This window comes from Helianthus annuus, chromosome 6 (genome assembly GCF_002127325.2).
Source record: "Helianthus annuus cultivar XRQ/B chromosome 6, HanXRQr2.0-SUNRISE, whole genome shotgun sequence".
In the NCBI taxonomy this organism is placed as follows: domain Eukaryota; kingdom Viridiplantae; phylum Streptophyta; class Magnoliopsida; order Asterales; family Asteraceae; genus Helianthus; species Helianthus annuus.
This window is the reverse complement of record NC_035438.2, coordinates 128256408-128276525: the sequence shown is the minus strand read 5'-3', so window position 1 is coordinate 128276525 and position 20118 is coordinate 128256408. Positions and strand designations below refer to the sequence as shown.

Genomic DNA, 20118 nt, shown 5'->3' with positions numbered 1-20118 from the left:
TTATCAGATTCTAAACTACTTCGGTATATTCACCATATACTAGAGTCTAAACTACTTTGGTGAATTATCGAATTCTAAACTACTTCAGTGTATTCACCATTTATCAGACTCTAAACTACTTTGGTGATTTATCGGATTCTAAACTACTTCACTGTATTCACCATTTATCAGAGTCTAAACTACTTAGAAAATTCAAATTCAAAAACCATTATAAACTAATTATGCTTATCAATTAGCCAAATTCACATATTGATCAATTTTAGTTAAAATCATCATTTTCACCGATTTCTTTTATATTTGAATTCCAATACCTTTTTATGTGATCATTGAAAGAGTCGAATAACAACATAAAATCAATTATCCAAAACAACCTATTTGACATCTAATAAATAACATAGTTAAAATCAATCACTTTACCATTAAAAGTAAAATATTGCATAACTTCATGCACCGGTTTTTAGTAGAAAACTAAAAATAAACCCTTAATGCACATCCAAACACTAGCTGATCTAACATGAAAAAGGCATGGCATAACATTTTAAGAATTTCAATATAAAATCATCACTAAAGCTTACCCTTCTAATGACAAAAGGCCAAGTTAAACTACTTCAAGATATATTTCAACTTTTTAAACATACAAACATAATCCTACAAGTCTTTTATCTTGTATTCAAATCAAACTCACCCCCTTCACGCCAATCGCTTTGAATACCTGCATCACCATTCTCCCTTTCCTCATCATTCAAGAAATCCTCCGACGGCTCTTTCTCGTCTCTCTGATTATTATTACCATTATTATTCCATCCGTCCATCGTATCGTCAGGATTCACTTCCGGTTCTTGCTCGCCCATTGACCCCATCGCACTTGCCCGTATTGGTCCCCTAGCCATCATCTCCGCCCGAGCTTGTTCCGCTTGAGCCATGGCTGCCATCCTCATATTAGCTTCTCGGCCCGCCTTTTGTTGTTTTTCCATTTCTGCCCTTGCCTCGAGTAATGACCGTCTTTCTTCTTGAACGAGGGCTTGTTCGAGTAGTAATCTTTCTTCTGAGCGGAACTCCCCGATGGCCCGTTTTCTGGAAATGATGTTGAAGGCGAGTACCTGCTTCTCAAATGTAGCGGTGAATTCCGCGACTTTGTTGGCAATGCTTTGGTCCCATTGTTGAGTGCGCGATAGAACTTGGCCTGTGGTGTCGGAATCGAGGATTCTATCATCTTCCTCGGCTTCGTAGTCTGCAACTACATGGTACGGTAGCAGCCTGGAGATACATCAAAAAATATGGTTTTTAGACGTGTAAAAGGTGAATCATTTATTGATTTGCACAGCGTAACCATAACTTGCAATTATATCTACAGGCGGCAAAATAGGTGGGTCCGACATGTTGGATAACGGATCAGAATGTGAGAATTTGAGGGTCAAAGCAGGGAGGGTGGGATGTAGGCAAGCCTTACCTCTATCCCGAGGGATGGAGACACTTCTTCCAGTGAGACCCCAGCTCTAAATTCATATCCAGGCAAACGAATCACATAAAAACAGGGATTTTAGTTTAGCTATCTACCCTGTAATTATGCTATATACAATCTGTTGCAGCTAGACAATAGAAGAACAAATATTTACAGCTGAAACATAATATTGCTGATTTGATTTGGTGCATAAACTTTTGGTGGAGATTTATTTGCTCATAATTCAAATCAGCTGCCGTTTATGACAATTCTAACATGTATAATGCCCTACATTGTATCACACACCTCTAAGCCAACAAAAAAAAAAAATATTGTGTTTGTCTATGTGCGTGTGCATTAGAGAGAGAGATAAAAGAGTGGAACTGTTAAATGGCTGCAGTTGGTTATCATTTTGACATAAAATATAAACCATATGGTTCTGTAGCAGACAGATATATTATCATTTCGACATAAAATAATACCTCAGACAGAAGAATGCAAAGAGAAGAGTAAATTACAAAAATCGTCCTTTATGTATGTAACTTATTGCAAACCATGTCCTTTATCTTCAATAATTACAGAAAACGTACTCGATGTTTGCAAACCCTTGCAAGTTATGTCCTTTAGCACCAACTCAGTTAATTTTTTGTGGTTAAATCTGATCAAATGGACCCCACATGAGGGTATTTTGGTCATTTTACTCTCATGTGGGGTCCATTTGGTCAGATTTAACCACAAAAATACCATCATGTGGGGTCCATTTGGTCAGATTTAACTACAAAAATTAACCGAGTTAGGGCTAAAGAACATAACTTGCAAGGGTTTGCAAACATAAAGTACGTTTTCTATAATTATTGAAGATAAAGGACACAGTTTGTAATAAGTGACAAACATAAAGGACGATTTTTGTAATTTACTCCAAAGAGAAATATCAACCATGTAACTGACCCAAGTAACTCGAGCAGGATAAAATGGCTGAGGTTGGTTACGATGCGATAATTAACCCATGATCCTGCTTCGTGGAAATTGGATGTAGACAGACTCAAAAGGTTAAATAAAGTGTAGTTTATTAACCTCAAGCATTTCTAGAAACATATTAGGGAGGAGCAGAGAACCAAAATAACCGGAAACCGAATTAACTTAACGGTTCACTTTTTTTGTAATTTTGATGTGCAATTAGCCCAATTATTTCATGTGCACGTTAATTTTTTCCAGTGTTAATTTTTTAGCTTTGCATAGTCCACACTTTTCCATTTTAGAAAAAAAAACACCGATTAATTAACCATAACCGACACAAAAACCGAAAAATCAAAACCAATCGGTTATGAAACTCCAATTTTCAGCCTTTTGTATATGCATGAACACTAATCTTCAAACATGTATGCAAGTCAACAACCAAATAAGGCCTAAATCAATAACATAAGTACAAAAATATATGAACTTAAATCATCATTTCAACTTTTTTTTTGCGGCTGCTAACATTCAATCCTCGTCAATGTCTCAACAACTCCTCTATGTCAATACTATAGTCGTATGAGAACAAGCCACCAAAAAGATAAATTTAATTTATCATTATTCTCTTTAAAATTGTTATAGCTAACCTTGAAAATGTTATAGACAATGTACTCTTTGTTCCACAAACGAAAACGTGCCTTCCTATGCATACTTTTTCTTGTTAACTTTTAAAGTAGATGCAATGGTTTTTATGGCGATAGGCAAACCACACCACGTCCTTTACGATTTCGTGCATGTCATGTCCAATATCAGTATATCACTATTTGAAACTAGCCTGCATTTTTTTTAGAATAAAGTTTTTTTTTAAGATTATTCTAAAACAACGATTCCGAAAATCAAATTAGCTTCAACGCCCATCTAACTCTAGACAGTTTCTTCACGTGATGTGAGCTGCAATTTGAAAACATTTGGCATAGGGATCATTAGTCTAATAATCTAATATCTTTGAGGTTGATCTCTTCCTAAACATCATCATAATCTTCTTTTTACCCTCTTCTGACGTCTCTTTAAATTTTTCTCTAAAAATGCTCAATCCTTATTTTATCTTTAGTTGTTTGAAATAAGGCCTGTTTCAGTGTATTATACAACAGCTTTTTGAATATCAATTGGGTTCAGACTTGATTCAACCACTACCTTCACAATTGAATTAAACATTTTCTTATTGTTGGTAGCTTTCTTCGGTTGTTCCATTATCGGCAACTTTTTAGACATCAAGCAAGCTTCAATGGTGAATCTAACACTTTGTGATCAAGTGCTCATCGATAATAAGCAAGAGATTAGTCACTTCGGTGGAAAGCATTTCTATAAAAGTTTCATAATTGTGTATAACTATCTTCCTTCTATCAGTCCCAAAAGGGTTCACCGGTAGGACTTCAGTGCCTAACTACAATATAGAGGCACCTAGGTAAAATTTAGAAAGGGTAGTTGATACAAAAAAAAATTGGTATATAAAAAAACGATAGAACTCCAACAATGAAGAAATCCAACTAAAAGCCCACAACCACTATTATCTAACAAATCCAAACAAACAAACAAACAAAAGAGGGAGAAAAGAAACTAACTATACACGACCACCCGACACTACTAACCAAATATACGTAAAACCAAATGGAATGAAGTCATGAACACATCAAGCCCTAACTTAATCTTACATCTATCTCAACAGCCAAGTTTGTTAAAAACTTAAAACATCTCCGTGTTAACTTAAACCTAAATAATCACAATCAATTCATGTCGATCATAACCTAGTTAGTTAAAACTGAACTATCAAACCCCAAAAACTAGGGGTGTCAATCGTGTAGGGTTGGCAGGTTAAAATGTTCAACCCAAACACAACTCATATCTTAATTCGTAGTATATACATCATCAACGCTAACCCACACACACTAACATTTGTGTAACCCAAACACAACCTGTTTAACTCATTTATCTAAACGTGTCAAACACATGCATCATGTGGTGGCGTTGATAGCCGAAAGACAAGGGGGTACATGCACTAATTGGCATTTGCCTCAATTGTTGAGTGTTATGTGCCTTATGTCTAAGGCTTGATGCAAAACTATAATTGAGCTAGGGGTCTCACCGGAAGCAGCCTCTCTATTCCTACGGGATAGAGGTAAGGCTGTCTACATCTTACCCTACCTTAGCTTTGCTATTGATGGGATTTAAAACTTTGCAATATCATAACAATTTCACTAAGCATAAAACATAATCGCTGTCACGAGCATCCAAACACCCAAATATTCAACAATGAACCAATGATACCAGCATATGAACACTAACATTAAGACAACGAAATCATTACCTCTCACAAGCATCTTCTAGTGATGAAAAGGGGCGTTTAAAATCAGGATGACAAACACGCCACGCATCCTGATACGCCATCTGCATTTCCACCTGATTCGCAGTAGGAGCACCAGCACCAACAGCCTGCGTTCGATTCGGAGGTCTAACTTGCGAATTCAAAACCATAGGATTATTACTTTGCAACAAATTAGGGTTAGGGTTAGGGTTTTGCGGCTGTTGATTGCTAACGGGACGCTGTAACGGTCGAAGATGTGCGTCGATGTTAGATGGAAAGCGAGAGATTGCTTGCTGCAGTTTCTGCTGCTGCTGCATTTGCTGTAGCAGAAGCATTCGTTGTTGGAGATGGTGCGGCTGGTGATCTAAAAGTTGTTGTTGTTGTTGCTGTTGTTGTTGTTTCAGGGTTAGGAGTTGCTGGTGTTTGTTGTGGTCGGTAATCGTGGGCTTGTTGTCTTCCATTTTTGGTAGTCGTTGTCGCCCCGTCGGATCCGGCGGAAACCCTTTTTACGGGAGACTGAATTCACGATATGCGGTTGCTTCAACTCACTAGGTCCGTCCGTATTTGAAGGACCATCAAATACATTTTTATTCTTTTCAATAAAAATTTTTTTGATAAAACCAAAAAAAGAAAATTGAGATAAACTTAGTTGTATAATCAAACATAATTATAAACTCTAGAGCCCATAAGTGATGGGTTGGGACTAAAATGTCTGGTTTATAACACTCCCCTTAGACATTTAGAATTATACACAGTTTAACAACATACTTCAGGATGATGTTAAATAAGTACTTCAGAACCTGAATAAATAAACCGATACTACTGGATCAGTTGTACTGCCTTATTAAAAACCTTACTAAGAAAACTCATTGGGATAAAACTTAGGTAAGGGAAAAAGAGTACAGTGTGTATAATTCTCCCCCTGAATTCAACAAACAACTTTCAATTTGCGGAGACCAATCTTGTGTGATAGTTGCTCGAAACTGCTTCTTGGTAAATATTTTGTGAACTGGTCAGCTAAATTTTCACTTGACTTGATCTGGCGAACGTCAATTTCCCCTTCTTCATGCAAGTCATATGTTGAGAAGAACTTTGGTGAGATGTGCTTTGTTCGATCACCCTTTATGTAACCTTCTCTGATCTGAGCTATGCAAGCAGCATTATCTTCATAAATAATTGTCGGCTCCTTCTTGATCTGTTCTAATCCGCATGCTTCTTGTATGTGATTAATCATTGATCTCAACCACACGCATTCTCGACCAGCATCATATAGTGCTATCAATTCGGCATGATTTGATAATGTTGCTGTAAGTGTTTGCTTAGTTGACTTCCAAGAAATTGTTGTGCCACCGTATGTGAATACATAACCTGTCTGAGATTTTGCTTTGTGAGGATCTAATAGATATCCGGCATCCGTATACCCAACAAGCTAGGACTTTTGATCTTTCTGATAGAAAAGACCTAAGTCTTGTGTCCCGCAAATATACCGAAATTATGTTTTACGCCATTCTAGTGTCTACGTGTTGGATTCGAACTGTATCTCGCTAGGACATGTACTGCAAATGCAATGTCAGGTCTTGTGTTATTTGCGAGATACATAAGGGCACCGATTGCGCTTAAGTACGGTACTTCCGAACCAAATATTTCTTCGCCTTCTTCATGAGGGCGATAAGGATCCTTGTGTGGATCTAACGATCGGACAACCATAGGTACACTAAACGGATGTGCTTTATCCATATTGAAACGTATTAACATCTTCTGGATGTAGTTTGATTGATGGACAAATGTGCCATTACACAGATACTCAAATTGTAGTCCGATGCATAATTTCATCATACCAAGATCTTTCATTTCAAATTCCTTCTTTAACAACTGAGCAGCTTTCTCTACCTCTTCAGGAGATCCGATGATGTTGATATCATCAACATAGACTGCTATTATAGTGAAATTTGAGAGTGTTCGTTTTATAAAAACACATGGACTGATTACATCACACTTGTATCCTTCTTTTTCGAGATATTCACTAAGTCGATTGTACCACATACGACCAGATTGTTTGAGACCATATAAAGATCTCTGGAGCTTTATAGAACACATATCTCGTGGTGTTGATTTTAATGCTTCAGGCAATTTTAATCCTTTAGGGATTTTCATGTAGATGTCATTTTCAAGTGTCCCATATAAGTATGCGGTGACGACATCCATTAGTCTCATATGAAGTCCTTCATAGATTGTGAGGCCGATTAGGAACCTAAGGGTTATCGCATCCACTACAGGGGAATACGTTTCCTCATAATCAACTCCTGAGATTTGGGAAAACCCTTGTGCTACAAGTCGAGCCTTATATCGTACAATCTCACTCATTTTATTTCTTTTTATTGCAAACACCCATTTATAACCTACTAGTTTGACGCCTATGGGTGTTCGGATTACAGGTCCGAAAACATGTCGCTTTTTGAGCGAATTCAATTCGGCGTTTATGGCTTCTTGCCATCTTGGCCAATTATTTATGTGCATGCACTCTTCTAAATTTTAGGTACGTAATCATTTTCATTGATTACATTCGTTGCTATAGCATATGCGAATATATCATCAACACGTGATTTATTCCAGTTCCACGTTGTACTATCTTGTACATAATTAATAGAGATCTCATTTTCGTTCGGTACCGGTGTTTCTTCTGAAACTTCATTTTCCTCTGGATTCATAGTTGTCTCTTCTGGGACATTTACCTCTACCGGGGTTTCACTTATAATCTTTTGTGAGTTTTCACCAACTGCATTACTTTGTTCTTTTCATTTCCGTGGGTTTTTTGTCTTTGGAACCGATTGGTCTCCCACGCTTTCGTTGTATAGTAATCGCTTCTGGGATTACTTCAATTCGAGCAGGTGCATTTGCCATCTTGGCCAATCATTTATGTGCATGCACTCTTCTAAATTTTAGGTACGTAAGCATTTTCATTGATTACATCCGTTGCTATAGCATATGCGAATATATCATCAACACGTGATTTATTCCGGTTCCACATTGTACTATCTTGTACATAATTAATAGAGATCTCATTTTCGTTCGGTACCAGTGTTTCTTCTGAAACTTCATTTTCCTCTGGATTCATAGTTGTGTCTTCTGGGACATTTACCTCTACCGGGGTTTCACTTATAATCTTTTGTGAGTTTTCACCAACTGCATTACTTTGCTCTTTTCGTTTCCGTGGGTTTTTGTCTTTGGAACTGATTGGTCTCCCACGCTTTCGTTGTATAGTAATCGCTTCTGGGATTACTTCAATTCGAGCAGGTGCATTTGATGCTGGTACATGTGACTTTGTCACTCTATTCATGTCTGTGAATGCATCTGGTAATTCATTCGCTATTATTTGCAAATGTATGATCTTTTGGACTTCATATTCACATTGACCACTTCGGGGGTCGAGATTTGATAGCGATGATGCATTCCACGTTATTTCTTGTGTTACCAGTCTTTCTTCGTCCTTATCTCCCCCTAAGACTGGGAACATTGTTTCATCAAAATGACAGTCAGCATACCGTGCTGTAAACATGTCTCCCGTCATTGGTTCTAAATATTTAATTTTGGACGGGGAGTTAAAACCAATATAGGTACCTAGTCTTCTTTGGGGTCCTATTGTAGTACGTTGTGATGGCGGTATTGGTACATATTGATCCCAGAGATTCTAGCGATTATTTGTTATTGTTTAATCAGAGATTCAGTTAAACCGTTTTGTGTGTGAACATGAGGTACTGAATGTTCAACATTGATCCCAATTGACATACAATAGTCAATAAAAGCTTGAGATGTGAACTCTCCAGCATTATCCATCCGGATGTATTTAATTTGATTATCGGGGAAATTGGCTCTCAAATGTATGATTTGAGCTAAAAGTCGGGCAAATGCTACAGTTCGAGTAGCTAAAAGGCTCACATGTGACCACCTTGAGGATGCGTCTATTAAGACCAAGAAACAGTGGAATGGTCCACACGGAGGATGAATAGGCCCACAAAAATCCCCTTGGATTCTTTCTAAAAATGATGGGGTTTCATGTATCATTTTTGTAACGCCCAACGTCCCTAAACTTTAGACACTTGGCAAGATCAGTCCCTGAACTCCTATAAATTGTCAATTTTAGTCCCTATAGTTTTGTGATATTGATATTTTGAAACTTCAGCATGAATCTTATTATTATGATGCTTGATTCTTTAATCTAGATGCTTGATTCTTGAAACATAAACTATGAGACTTGATACTGATACTAGACTTTGGATGCTTGATCCTTGATGCTTAATCTAGATACTTGAATCTTTATGATTAAACTAGATACTTGATTCTTTATAAGCTAGATTCTTGATACTTGATACTTGGACTCTTGATTCTTGATGCTTGAGAAACAATGACTCTTGACCCTTGAGACTTAAATTGGTGCTTGATTCCTTAGACTCGTGAAGCTTGATTTTTGGTTAAGCGAGAGACTGGAGCCTTGTCACCGGCGGAATCTATGAAACTTTGAGACTTCGGTACTTATGATGTAATCTAATTAATAAAATGCTTTACCTAAACTATATATAACGCAACGCCTAAACTAACGCGAGGAACGAATCAGAAACGGGAACGCGAAAGGATGGATTGGCCAGGGTGGCCATCCGATCGGACGACCAGCCAATCGGATGGCCAACCGATCGGATGGCACCCCAGCCGATCCAAACCACCTTTCTCCTCCCTTCCTCCCCTTCACCTATAAATAGGCTGTCACATCACCATTTCAAGTGATGTGACAGCTCTGACCGAACCTGACGCATGCGCACACTATTTCTCCATTTTCTCACCGATTCCGGTACGTATCACGCTAAATCCTTGTACTTCTTTGATCTACACATCATTCTCTACGTGATTCTCACTTGAAAACACACTTTTCACCGTGAAATCTCTCAGATCTAAGTTCTTGAGGGTGATGTCATCATGATGGTTGTACCAAACTATCACGTGATGTCATTCTAAGCAAGATCTAGCCCAGATCCGAGGCATTTCATATGTTTTTACATCAAATCCAAGATAAATCTATACTTTTCATACCAAATATTGGTTAATTATTTATCCTTCTTCAACTTTTACCTTATTTTGGTGGAAACCGGATCCAAGCATACTATAGACTTAATGCGTAGTCTAAAGGTCGGTTTAGATCTGAGTATTTCCAAATAAGACGAGCCCGAGATGGATCCGGACATAAACTCGTTATTAGCAGACGACTGGTTGGACACGGGTGATTCCCACCCGAGCAGGACGGTCTGATGCTAACGAGTATACTATTGTCCCTATACGTGTCGTGCCGTCACCATTAACTTTCGAACTTAGAAACTCTTGCAATAGTAAACGAAGAACAAGGGTCACCTGATCGAACGACAACCTGATCGGACAACAATCCGAACGGATAGCCACCCTATCAAAGGACACTTGTCTTGAAACTCTCAACTAAGGATAAACGAACAAAACTTGGAAGTTTGGTCGAATGGCCATCTGATCGGACAGCTATCCAATCGGACAGCCATCTGATTGAAATGACTATACTTACACATACTCGGACCAAGAGACAATCTGATCGGATTTCCATCCGATCGGACAGCCTCACCTATCCTTAAACATCATGTGGTGACCCGATCGGATGGCTGTCCGATCGGGCAACCATCTATTCTCTTCACACACTAGACCACCCGGTCGGCTAGCCATCCGATCGGACAACCGTCGGATCGGACAACCATCCGACCCAGTGATCTGTTTAACACTTTATCCCGCCTCGTTACTCTGCCCGACGCTTATCCTGTCGTAATCTAATCAGGCTAATCTCAAAAGAGCTCCCTTTGATCCAATAACAGTTGCGACTGTTAAGTAATCACTGTGAGTATACTCGATCCCCTTTTACTTTAAACTTTTGGGGTGTAACATGTATTCTATGAAACTTAAACTTGATTCTTTGGAAACTTATACTCTATCCTATGTGTTCGTGAAACTTGTGATTCTTGACTCTTGACTCTTTGTGCTATGTGACGTTTAATCCAGAGTGTGTAGTTCCACCTTAACAATAGTAGCGCTATAGGAGTAATGCACCTTGTTAGTGTAAACGTCTGTAGCTTTCGTCAGTATGTAGTCATGTTTTGTAATGTTTGTGAACAATTTATGTATGTATGTATATTAGATAGCTTAGTAGATCAGGATATGGCGCGTTAGTGTTTGGTGCTAACTTTTGTTGACAATGCCAACCGATCGGCTAGCCCAGCCGATCGGACAGCCTAACCGATCGAACAGGGTGTTCGATCGAACAGCATGTCAGCCGATCGGCTAGCCCAGCCGATCAGCCAACACTCAATCTATCCTGATGCTACTGCCTATAAATAGCTGTCCGAACAGTTCATTTGCAACTTTTGCTATTTTGACTCTCTGGAGAACTCATGTCAGTCTGACCTTTCAAAGGCGCGCGTGTACTTTCATATTCGATTAAGATCAGACAATATTTCAGAGTTGAATTTGTTATCGTATATCTGTAGTTTGATTCAATGAATTCTGCGCATTGATCATATCCAATTCATCTAAGTTCCAGTCGATCAGATCCTGACAAAAAGGGACCTACAAGTGGTATCAGAGCATTCAGGGAGCTGAATCGAGATCTACGACAACGAATTCACCGGAATTCGAGCTTCTTTTGCCGATTTAGAGACAAATTTCACCGGAAATTTGTTATTTCTGCCGATGCGACTCAAATTTCATTGGAAATTTGACAGATTCTTCTACTTTCTACTCATTTCTAGCTTTGTTTCTCAATTTGTCACCATAAAATCGGAAAAACTTAAAATTGAGAGTGATTTTACGGTTAAAATTTGATAAATCTGCTATAGATCGATTCGCAATCATAAGAAGTATAATCCTTCAAGTTTTCATAACAAAATTCGCTCAAAAACTTGTTCGAATTCATGAAAACCTGTTCTTGGTTGCTGATGTCAGCCGTTCGGACGACCTAGCTGTTCTTAAGACTTGCTGACATCATCAACTCGATCAAACAAGCTGTTCGAACGAGTTGAGTTAGAGTGCTTACAAATTGTGTCGCTTACATCATCAGTGTTAGCCGATCGAACAAGTTGATCGATCGGACAGCATTGTTGATATTTGTTATCCTTTGCTTACCTCATATTGCTAGCCGATCGGACAAGCCGACCGATCGGACGGTAATTGATAGCTGTTACATTCATCTGTTTGTCATCCAATCGAACAAGCTGACCGATCGAACAAGACAATCGATCAAACAAGCTAACTGATTGAGTGTGTACTGACCGATCGAACAAGTCATTCGATCCAAGTGCACTTGTGTTAAATTTTTGAAAATTACAAAGATTCGTCTAAGTGTTTGTTAACTGTTTCAGGTACTTGAAAATGGACGAGTTCATGAATCCTTTTAGTGACATGTATGCATTCGCTGGAAACACCGGAGATGATACGTCAAGCCGAACAAATGAAAATTCTCCGAGTGCGAAGAAAACTTTGTCCGATGCCTTAAGCGTGGAGAGCGCGTATGGTACATATAACAAACCACCAAAGTTGATGGCGATCGAAGAATATAACAGGTGGGCCAAGAGATTTGGTGAATGGTTAAAAGCATTTGCATACCCGAGCTGGAAAAGTTTAAAGAATGGCTTCAACAATGGAAGAGTAGATTATGAAAATCTGACAGAAAGTGAAGATATAGAAAATTTTGTGGCTGAGCAGAAGTGCATAGCATTGATACATCAGTCAGTGAGAGACGACATAATCTCATTGATTGAATACACAAACGCAAAAGATCTATGGGAAAAATTAAGAGTAAAGTGTGTTGGTACTGCTGATATAGTGAAAAACAAAATGAAGTTATTAAGAAAAGAGGTTGACTTGTTCGGATGTTTAAAAAAATGAGACTGTTTCTAAAATGATTGAGCGATTTGGGCATTTAAAGTTGGAGCTGGAAAGACATGGAGTCATATATTCTCGAGAAGAATTAGTCGACAAGTTGTTTGATTCTTTACTAGATGATAAAGATTGGCAATACTTTGCCTTGATGTTAAAGAACACGATAAAGCCGGAGGAGTTGACGGTTGATCTGCTGATTGAAAGACTAGAGAGTCATGAGCTGGAGATAAAGAAGTTAAACAAAGTCAATCATTCATCGTACCAGCAGAATGTAGAGTTGTACTATAGAGGTAGTATGATTCCGAAGACAGTATCCCCCAAAACAACCTTTTCAGCAGAAAGTTCAAATCCGACGAATCAAGAAAGCTTAAACAGTGGTTTTCATGGAGGAATGTCATCAAATGCTTCAGGTCAAGGATCATCTTCTAGTACTTCAAGTCAACAACAATCAGTACCAAAGAATGTATTTCAATGCAACATCGCTGTGGATTTGAAAAATGGTCAAAATTTCCGTGAGGAGTCAGCGAAGCAACAGATGTTGTTCTTAGCTTCTGTGCTAGAGTCGTATGAAAGTCTTGTGGCAGGAAAGATAGGCAATACCAACCTAACAAAAGAAGACTACGATCAGATCGATCCGGAAGAGATGGAATTGATCGATATAAGGTGGTGTAGGGCCAGTGTAGTGAGAAGAGCGCAGCGCTTCATGGAGATTACTGGAAGAAAGTCTATTGGTGGACCATCTACCAAGTTAGGCTTTGATAAGTCAAAAGTGATGTATTTCAAGTGTAATCAGAAAGGTCACTTTAAGCGCGAGTGTCGAAATGCTTATGTTGATGATTCTGAAATCCGTTTAGAGAAGATTATTACAAGAGAGCGATTTATCATCAGAATAAATCGGAACTGCCCAGGATGAAACAGCTTGAGGATACCTCAAAAGAAAAATCCAGAGCTCTCGCTGTGATTCATGATGACGAAGGTTTTGACTGGAGCGAATTGCTACCAGAAGAGGATGCGGTTGGATACGCGCTTGTAGCAAAGATTGTTCCTTTTAAGGACAATAGAGCGGAAGAAGAAAAATTTGTCAATAGAAGAATGAAAGCCCAAACAAGGATGAGCAGAATCTACAACGCTTAAAAAGAAGCCAAATAGGCAAAGAGATGGGATGCAGACAAAGAGTGTTACCTTGATCCTCAAGGAAACATTGCAGTTGATCCAGACTCCATTAGTGTCGATGCTCTCATTCAACAATTTGCTGAAGAAGAAGAAGCCAGACAGAAAGAATGGTAGGGAGGTGGTGAAGAGAAAGTAGAAGAGAAAAATGAAAAAGAAAAAGAGGCAGAGAAGAAGCAGCAGACAAAGAAGATTGATGATGAGATTATTGATACATCACAAGAATTTACTGCTGAAAACCTGATGAAGATGGCTGACAGAGTTCTTGCTGCAAAGGAGCTAGAGGTAGTTTCTAGTTCTGGAACTGAGTCAAAAAGCCAGGTCAGTCAGATTAATACAAACAAAGAATCAGGTAAGAAAGTTAAAATTGAAAGTGACTGCAAGAATTGCATGAAAAACTGCAAGGATTGTAGTACTATTGCTTACCTTAACAACAAAAAGGTTGAAGATCTGACAAAAAGAGTCAGAGATGTTGAAGATCAGATCTTAAACCGTGATAAAATGTTGAAAGCTTCAAATGAACGATCAAAAGAGTTAACTGAAAAAATTGAAAGTGATAAAAGTGACATAGAAAGAATTAGGAAAGAAAATGAAAAACTAATTCATGAAAATCGTTACATCACAGAAAATTTTGAGAAGCTTAAACGAACGGTTAAAGATTCTGATGAGCGAAACGGTAAAACAACCAAAGAAAATCTTCAACTATCAGGAGTGCTTAGAGTAAAAGAGGAATTAATCAACCAACAACTAGATGAAATTGCAAAGTTGAAGCTTCAATTTCAAGAAGCTAAAATTGAAAATGAACGCATCCAGTTGAAATTGAACAGTTACAACTCCGCTAGTTTTGTTCTCCAATACATTGTTCCAAAACCAATTGGGAAGAACAAAGCAGGCGAAGATGTATACTCTGATGGAACCGGTGTGGGATATCATCAGGTTCCACCACCAGTTCTAAACAATTTCTCAAAGAAGAAATCCAGGTTGGTTAATGATGAGGAAGTTAACGAAGTAAAACTTCCGGACACAATTGATATCACATTCACTTCATCTTCCGATGAAGATAGTGTCCAATCTGAAGTCGTGAAAAGTGTTGTTGAGAATGTTTTGAAATCTGGGAGTGACACTTCTGAGGAAGATGAATGTTTTCTGGACAAATACATTCCAAAATCTAAGTCCAAAAACAACTTGAATGAGGAATCAAATCTTGTGATGTACAAGATGGTTGGATCTGATAAGTTGTATTCGGATTGTGATTTTCCAATAGAAAATGTGAATGTCGACAAAATAAGAAATGTATTCAAATTAATTGAAATCAATGTGAATGAAATTGATGGGTTAAAGAGTGCTAAGAGGGAAATGAACTTTGAAAAAGATAAATCTTACTACAAAAAACCTGTTGTACCTCCGCGTTTTCATAACTACAATCAAAACAGATGGTCGGATGGTTATCAGGGGGGTAAGAATTATCCAAGAAAGAATGTTCAAAACAAGAAATTTGTGGAGAAGAAAGTATTTGTGAAAAGTTCGAGTTCGAGTTCACTTTCTGATGAAGAATCTAAAATCTTTTCAAAATCAAACAAAGAGTTCTTTGAGAAGAAGGCCTCACAGCCTCAGTCTGAAGGTACAAGTCGGGTAGTTGACACTCTAACATGCTTCAAATGCAATCAAGCTGGACATATTGCACGAAAGTGTACCAACTTGAAGCCTAAGACTGAAGTTGATGAGATTCAGAAAAAGAAAGTTGATGGAAAAGGAAAAGCTCCATTGCTTGTTTGAGAAAAAGGTTTTGAAAAATGATAACACCAAAGTCAAAACCGAACCTGTTAAGAATGAGGTAACTAAAAATGACAAATTTTACAAACGAGCTGCCTCATCTCAAAGAAACATGGAAGCCAAAATGTGTTGATCAGAAAGCAGGTTCTCCAAAACCAAAGGATTCTGAGACTAAAAAGTCATCATCTTCAACCAAGAAGATGTATGTACCTTTGGATTTGTATGAGAAACTTCAGAAACAAAAATCAACTTCTGTAAAGAAGTATGTGGTGAAGAAAGACCAATCATCTGGTCAACCTCAGAAAAAGGATGCTTCTTTATACAAAGAGGTTGAGATTGGGTCTGAGGAGAGCTTGAAGATGAACGACAAAAATTTTCCACCACTATACACAACAACAACTCACATCAATGTCAAGTTACCCGAGTCAAAGAAGGCTTGGGTAGCATCAAAATCTAATTAAGTGTTTTTGATATGTGCAGGGGCTTCCTAGATCCGTTTCACGTTGGATTATGGATAGTGGAGCTTCTCGGCACATGACGGGAGAAAAAGCCCTATTGTATGATGTTAGAGGGTTTAACAGAGGTTACGTAGGTTTTGCTGGAAATCAAGGTGGTAGAATAATTGGTGAGGGAATTCTATCCAATGGAATTGTCACATTTGAAAGAGTAAATTACATTGCCGAGCTGGAGAACAATTTGCTGAGTATTTCTCAAATCTGTGATCGCATGTATACAACGAACTTCACAGATAAAGAATGTTTGATCTTGAAACCAGGGTTTGTTGTTCCCGTGGAGTGGATAATCATGAGAGCACCTAAAGTCAATGACCTGTACGTTTTAGACATGAGCACAGCAACTACTTCAACAGGTCAGGCTCATTGTTTCATGTTTCGAGCCACTGAAAAAGAGTCACAGTTATGGCACAGGAAGATGGGGTATATTCATCTTCGAAAAATGAACTACTTGGTTCACAACGATTTAGTCAATGGAATTCATTTAAAAGGTTGCCATCTGGAAGCAGAATGTATTAGCTGCATCAAAGGCAAACAAAAGAAGAAATCTCATCCGCATAAGCAAGTTAATTATGTCTCAAGACCGTTAGAGAGAATTCATATGGATCTTTTTGGTCCAGTGAACGTCAAAAGTATAACCGGTGATCTCTACTATCTTGTAGTAACAGACGATTATTCAAGGTTTTCATGGGTATCATTTCTGAAAACAAAAGATGAGACTTTCGACAGTTTGATGGCGTTGTTCAGAAAAATTGAAAACCTGTACCAAGCTCCTATCAGAAGAATTAGAAGCAACAACGGTACCGAGTTCAAGAACAATTTGAAAAGTTGAAAAGTTGGGAGTGTGGAAGCTAGTGGATTTGCCTGAAGGTCACAGGAAGATAAACACCAAATGGGTGTTTAAGTGCAAAAGAGATGACAGAGGGGTTGTTATTCGAAACAAAGCTCGACTCGTTGTCCAAGGCTTCAGTCAGCAGGAGGGTATAGATTTCACAGAAGTATATGCTCCCGTTGCTCGACTTGAAGCAATTCGAATCTTCCTAGCATTTGCATCGTGGAAGGGATTCAAAGTGTACCAGCTTGATGTAAACTCGACATTTCTCTACGGTAAAGTGAAGGATGAAGTCTATGTCGGACAGCCACCGGGCTTCACCGACCCAATCCATAAAGACAAGGTTTATCTCTTGGATAAGGCGTTATACGACTTACACCAGGCCCCGAGAGCCTGGTATGAGACCCTGTCTCAACATTTGCTAGCCAATCACTTCATCCGAGGAAAGATAGACGCCACCCTCTTCATAAAAGAAGTCGACGGACATCTTCTGATAGTACAGATCTATATAGATGACATAATTTTCGGGTCTACAAATGAACAACTCTGCAAAGACTTTGAAAATATTATGAAGCAGAAGTTCGAAATGTCATCGATGGGTGAGATGAAGTTCTTCTTGGGACTTCGGGTTGATCAACTACCCGAGGGAACTTTCATACATCAGACAAAGTACGTTCAAGATGTCTTGGAGAATTTCGGGATGTCAGGAGTGTCAACAATGTCCACCCCATTAGCGACGAACCATGGAATAAATCCTGATCTCACCGGAGATAAAGTGGATGAAACATTGTATCGCTCCATGATCGGATCGCTAATGTATTTGACAGCTTCAAGGCCGGATATTATGTAAAACCCGTGAGGATCACAATGATATCAATCTAAACTTGTATAAGCGCGGAATTCAAATACAAGTCGATTCAAGAACAATATAAGATCAAATAATAAACAAACAATAAAGAACAATCAAACCGAAACTTGCATTCAACTTAGAAGATGACTGATACAAGATCGATGGAACTCGGTTCCTTGCTTGGTGTCGCCTTTCCTTCTACTCGTAACCAACAACCCCTAATCAAGTGATTAGGGGTGTTTATATACAAAACACATCAGGGCCGAAACCATACTTAGGCCCATGCGACACCTACTCTAGCCCAACCCACAAGTATTTAACCCAAAACATAAACAAACTAGTTACAAGATCAATCCCTATTGTTAACCTACATGAATAAACCTTCAGGTTCTAACAATCTCCCCCTAGGTTTATGCATGCAGGTTCTTCCGACTTCAGCTGCTTTGATGACCACCACTTGCTCTGTCACTACGTCCTCCAAATCCTTCCTTATGAATACGAATCACAGAAGCTACTGCAGACGTCCATCCCTTAGCAATTTCTTCATATTTTTCTGTAGCTCGGATTTGGTTGCTTGCCAGTACTTCAAGATCTTCAACAGCAAGATTCAATAAATCAACCTGATCCACCAAACAGTAACTCTCATCTCCATCACAAACAATTACAGCTTGACCTAGACGTTCATTATACGCCCAAAAGTGCATAGTCTTCAGCGCCCCTTTAGGAATCTTTCTCACCAACGGAATCGTCTTTTCCTTGTCAGTAGCGGGCCAATGCACTATCTTCATCCGCTTGTTTGTATATGGATCCCTGATCCCTTTTGCTGGTTTAACAGTGGTATCTGCTGTACGCATCGAGGGAAAACCTTTTGCAACTTCCCTTTTCAATCTCTCGAAGAACATATGACCAGGTCCATTAAGCTTATCATCCACATAAGGTTTATTTACCAAATCTGTTAAGTCTACCTTAGTGAATGACTGAAATTGCCCTGAACGCTTGTACCATTCAACCGGTCCAACTTTTCTCTTAATCCACCACCTGTTACGATCATGATCATAACCCCAGCTAACAACACCAGATCGATTTCCTTTCTTGTCGTAGAGAGTTTCACCAACATCCATCAAATGATGTGTAGCACGTGCATCTTCATCATCAGGATTTGCATTTTTGTTCTTCAGAATTACAAACTCTCTCTTCTTCTTCTTCAACCTCTCTGCTTTCGCTTTCTCTGCTTCTGGATCAGTAACTCTTTCAAAGTACTTTTCCATAGCAGCAGCCTTTTCAGCATTATCTTTCTCAAAAGCTTTCTTTCTGTTCTCTACATCAGTGGGATCAGAAAACTCTTGACCAAATTTCTTTTCAAGCTTGCCTCGCAGATCATAAACAATATTAAACAATAGACCAACATCTCCCTGCAGTTGTTCAATTTGTTGATCTTTCTTCACAATGGTGTCTTCAAGTTGTATGATCTTCGCATCTTTATGAATAGAATCTTGTTCGAGCACAACCAAGCGTTTCTTCATATCTCTCATACTTATAAATTCATCATCATCACTGGAATCACTGTCGAAAGGCATTCTGAGTGGTTCAATAGGCCGTTTACCACTTGAACTGCCCGGTTCTTCATGAATAGTACCAGAAGGTCCAGCACTAACAGTATCAGAAGGCCCAGCTTCAGTGTGAGCTTCAACATTAGGTACAGCTTCAGTTTGAACTTCAACATTAGGCACAGCTTCATGTTGAGCTTCAACATTTGCCATAACTGTATCATCACCTTGAATTCCAGCATCAGACTCAAAGAAACTATCTGTAGTAGTGGTGGTGTCATCAACATTTGTTTCGAAATCAAACTTATATAAACCTTCAGCATCATCAGCAACAGTTACGGATTGATCTTTGCTTCGTTCGATAAACATTCCGGGTCTAGGATCCCGTCTTTTCCTTTTTAGCGGAATATCATCAGAATCCCTTGGGCTTTCTTCAGGCTCTTCAGTAGACACTGACAGATTGGTAGGAGGATTACCCATCGTATCAGCCACTTTCTTTAACAACAGAGCCAAATTCTCAGCAGAAATCACCGGATTAACAGTAGAAACAGCATCAGCATTAACTTCAGGAGGAAGTTCAAAGTCATCATCATCAGAATCACATGCAATCTCAACACCTTCATCGTCAGAGTTGATAGTGATACGCTCTGGCTCTGGCTCATTTTCAATACTCCTTTGAATGTCATGTTCTTCAGCAACTATGGCACGTGCAGGTACGGCTTGTGCCCTGACTGGATTC

General features: G+C 38.7%; 1 protein-coding gene across 1 annotated transcript; it reads right to left on the bottom strand.

Moving 5' to 3' along the window:
* Positions 1–510: 510 nt before the first annotated feature.
* On the bottom strand, positions 511–5318 carry LOC110890015 (protein kinase 4). Its single transcript, XM_022137585.2, has 2 exons — positions 4761–5318; positions 511–1257 (listed from the first exon to the last, which is right to left on the bottom strand). Exons 1-2 carry the CDS (start codon positions 5216–5218, stop codon positions 660–662), a joined length of 1056 nt encoding a protein of 351 aa, XP_021993277.1. The 5' UTR covers positions 5219–5318; the 3' UTR covers positions 511–659.
* Between the last annotated feature and the right edge of the window lie 14800 nt (positions 5319–20118).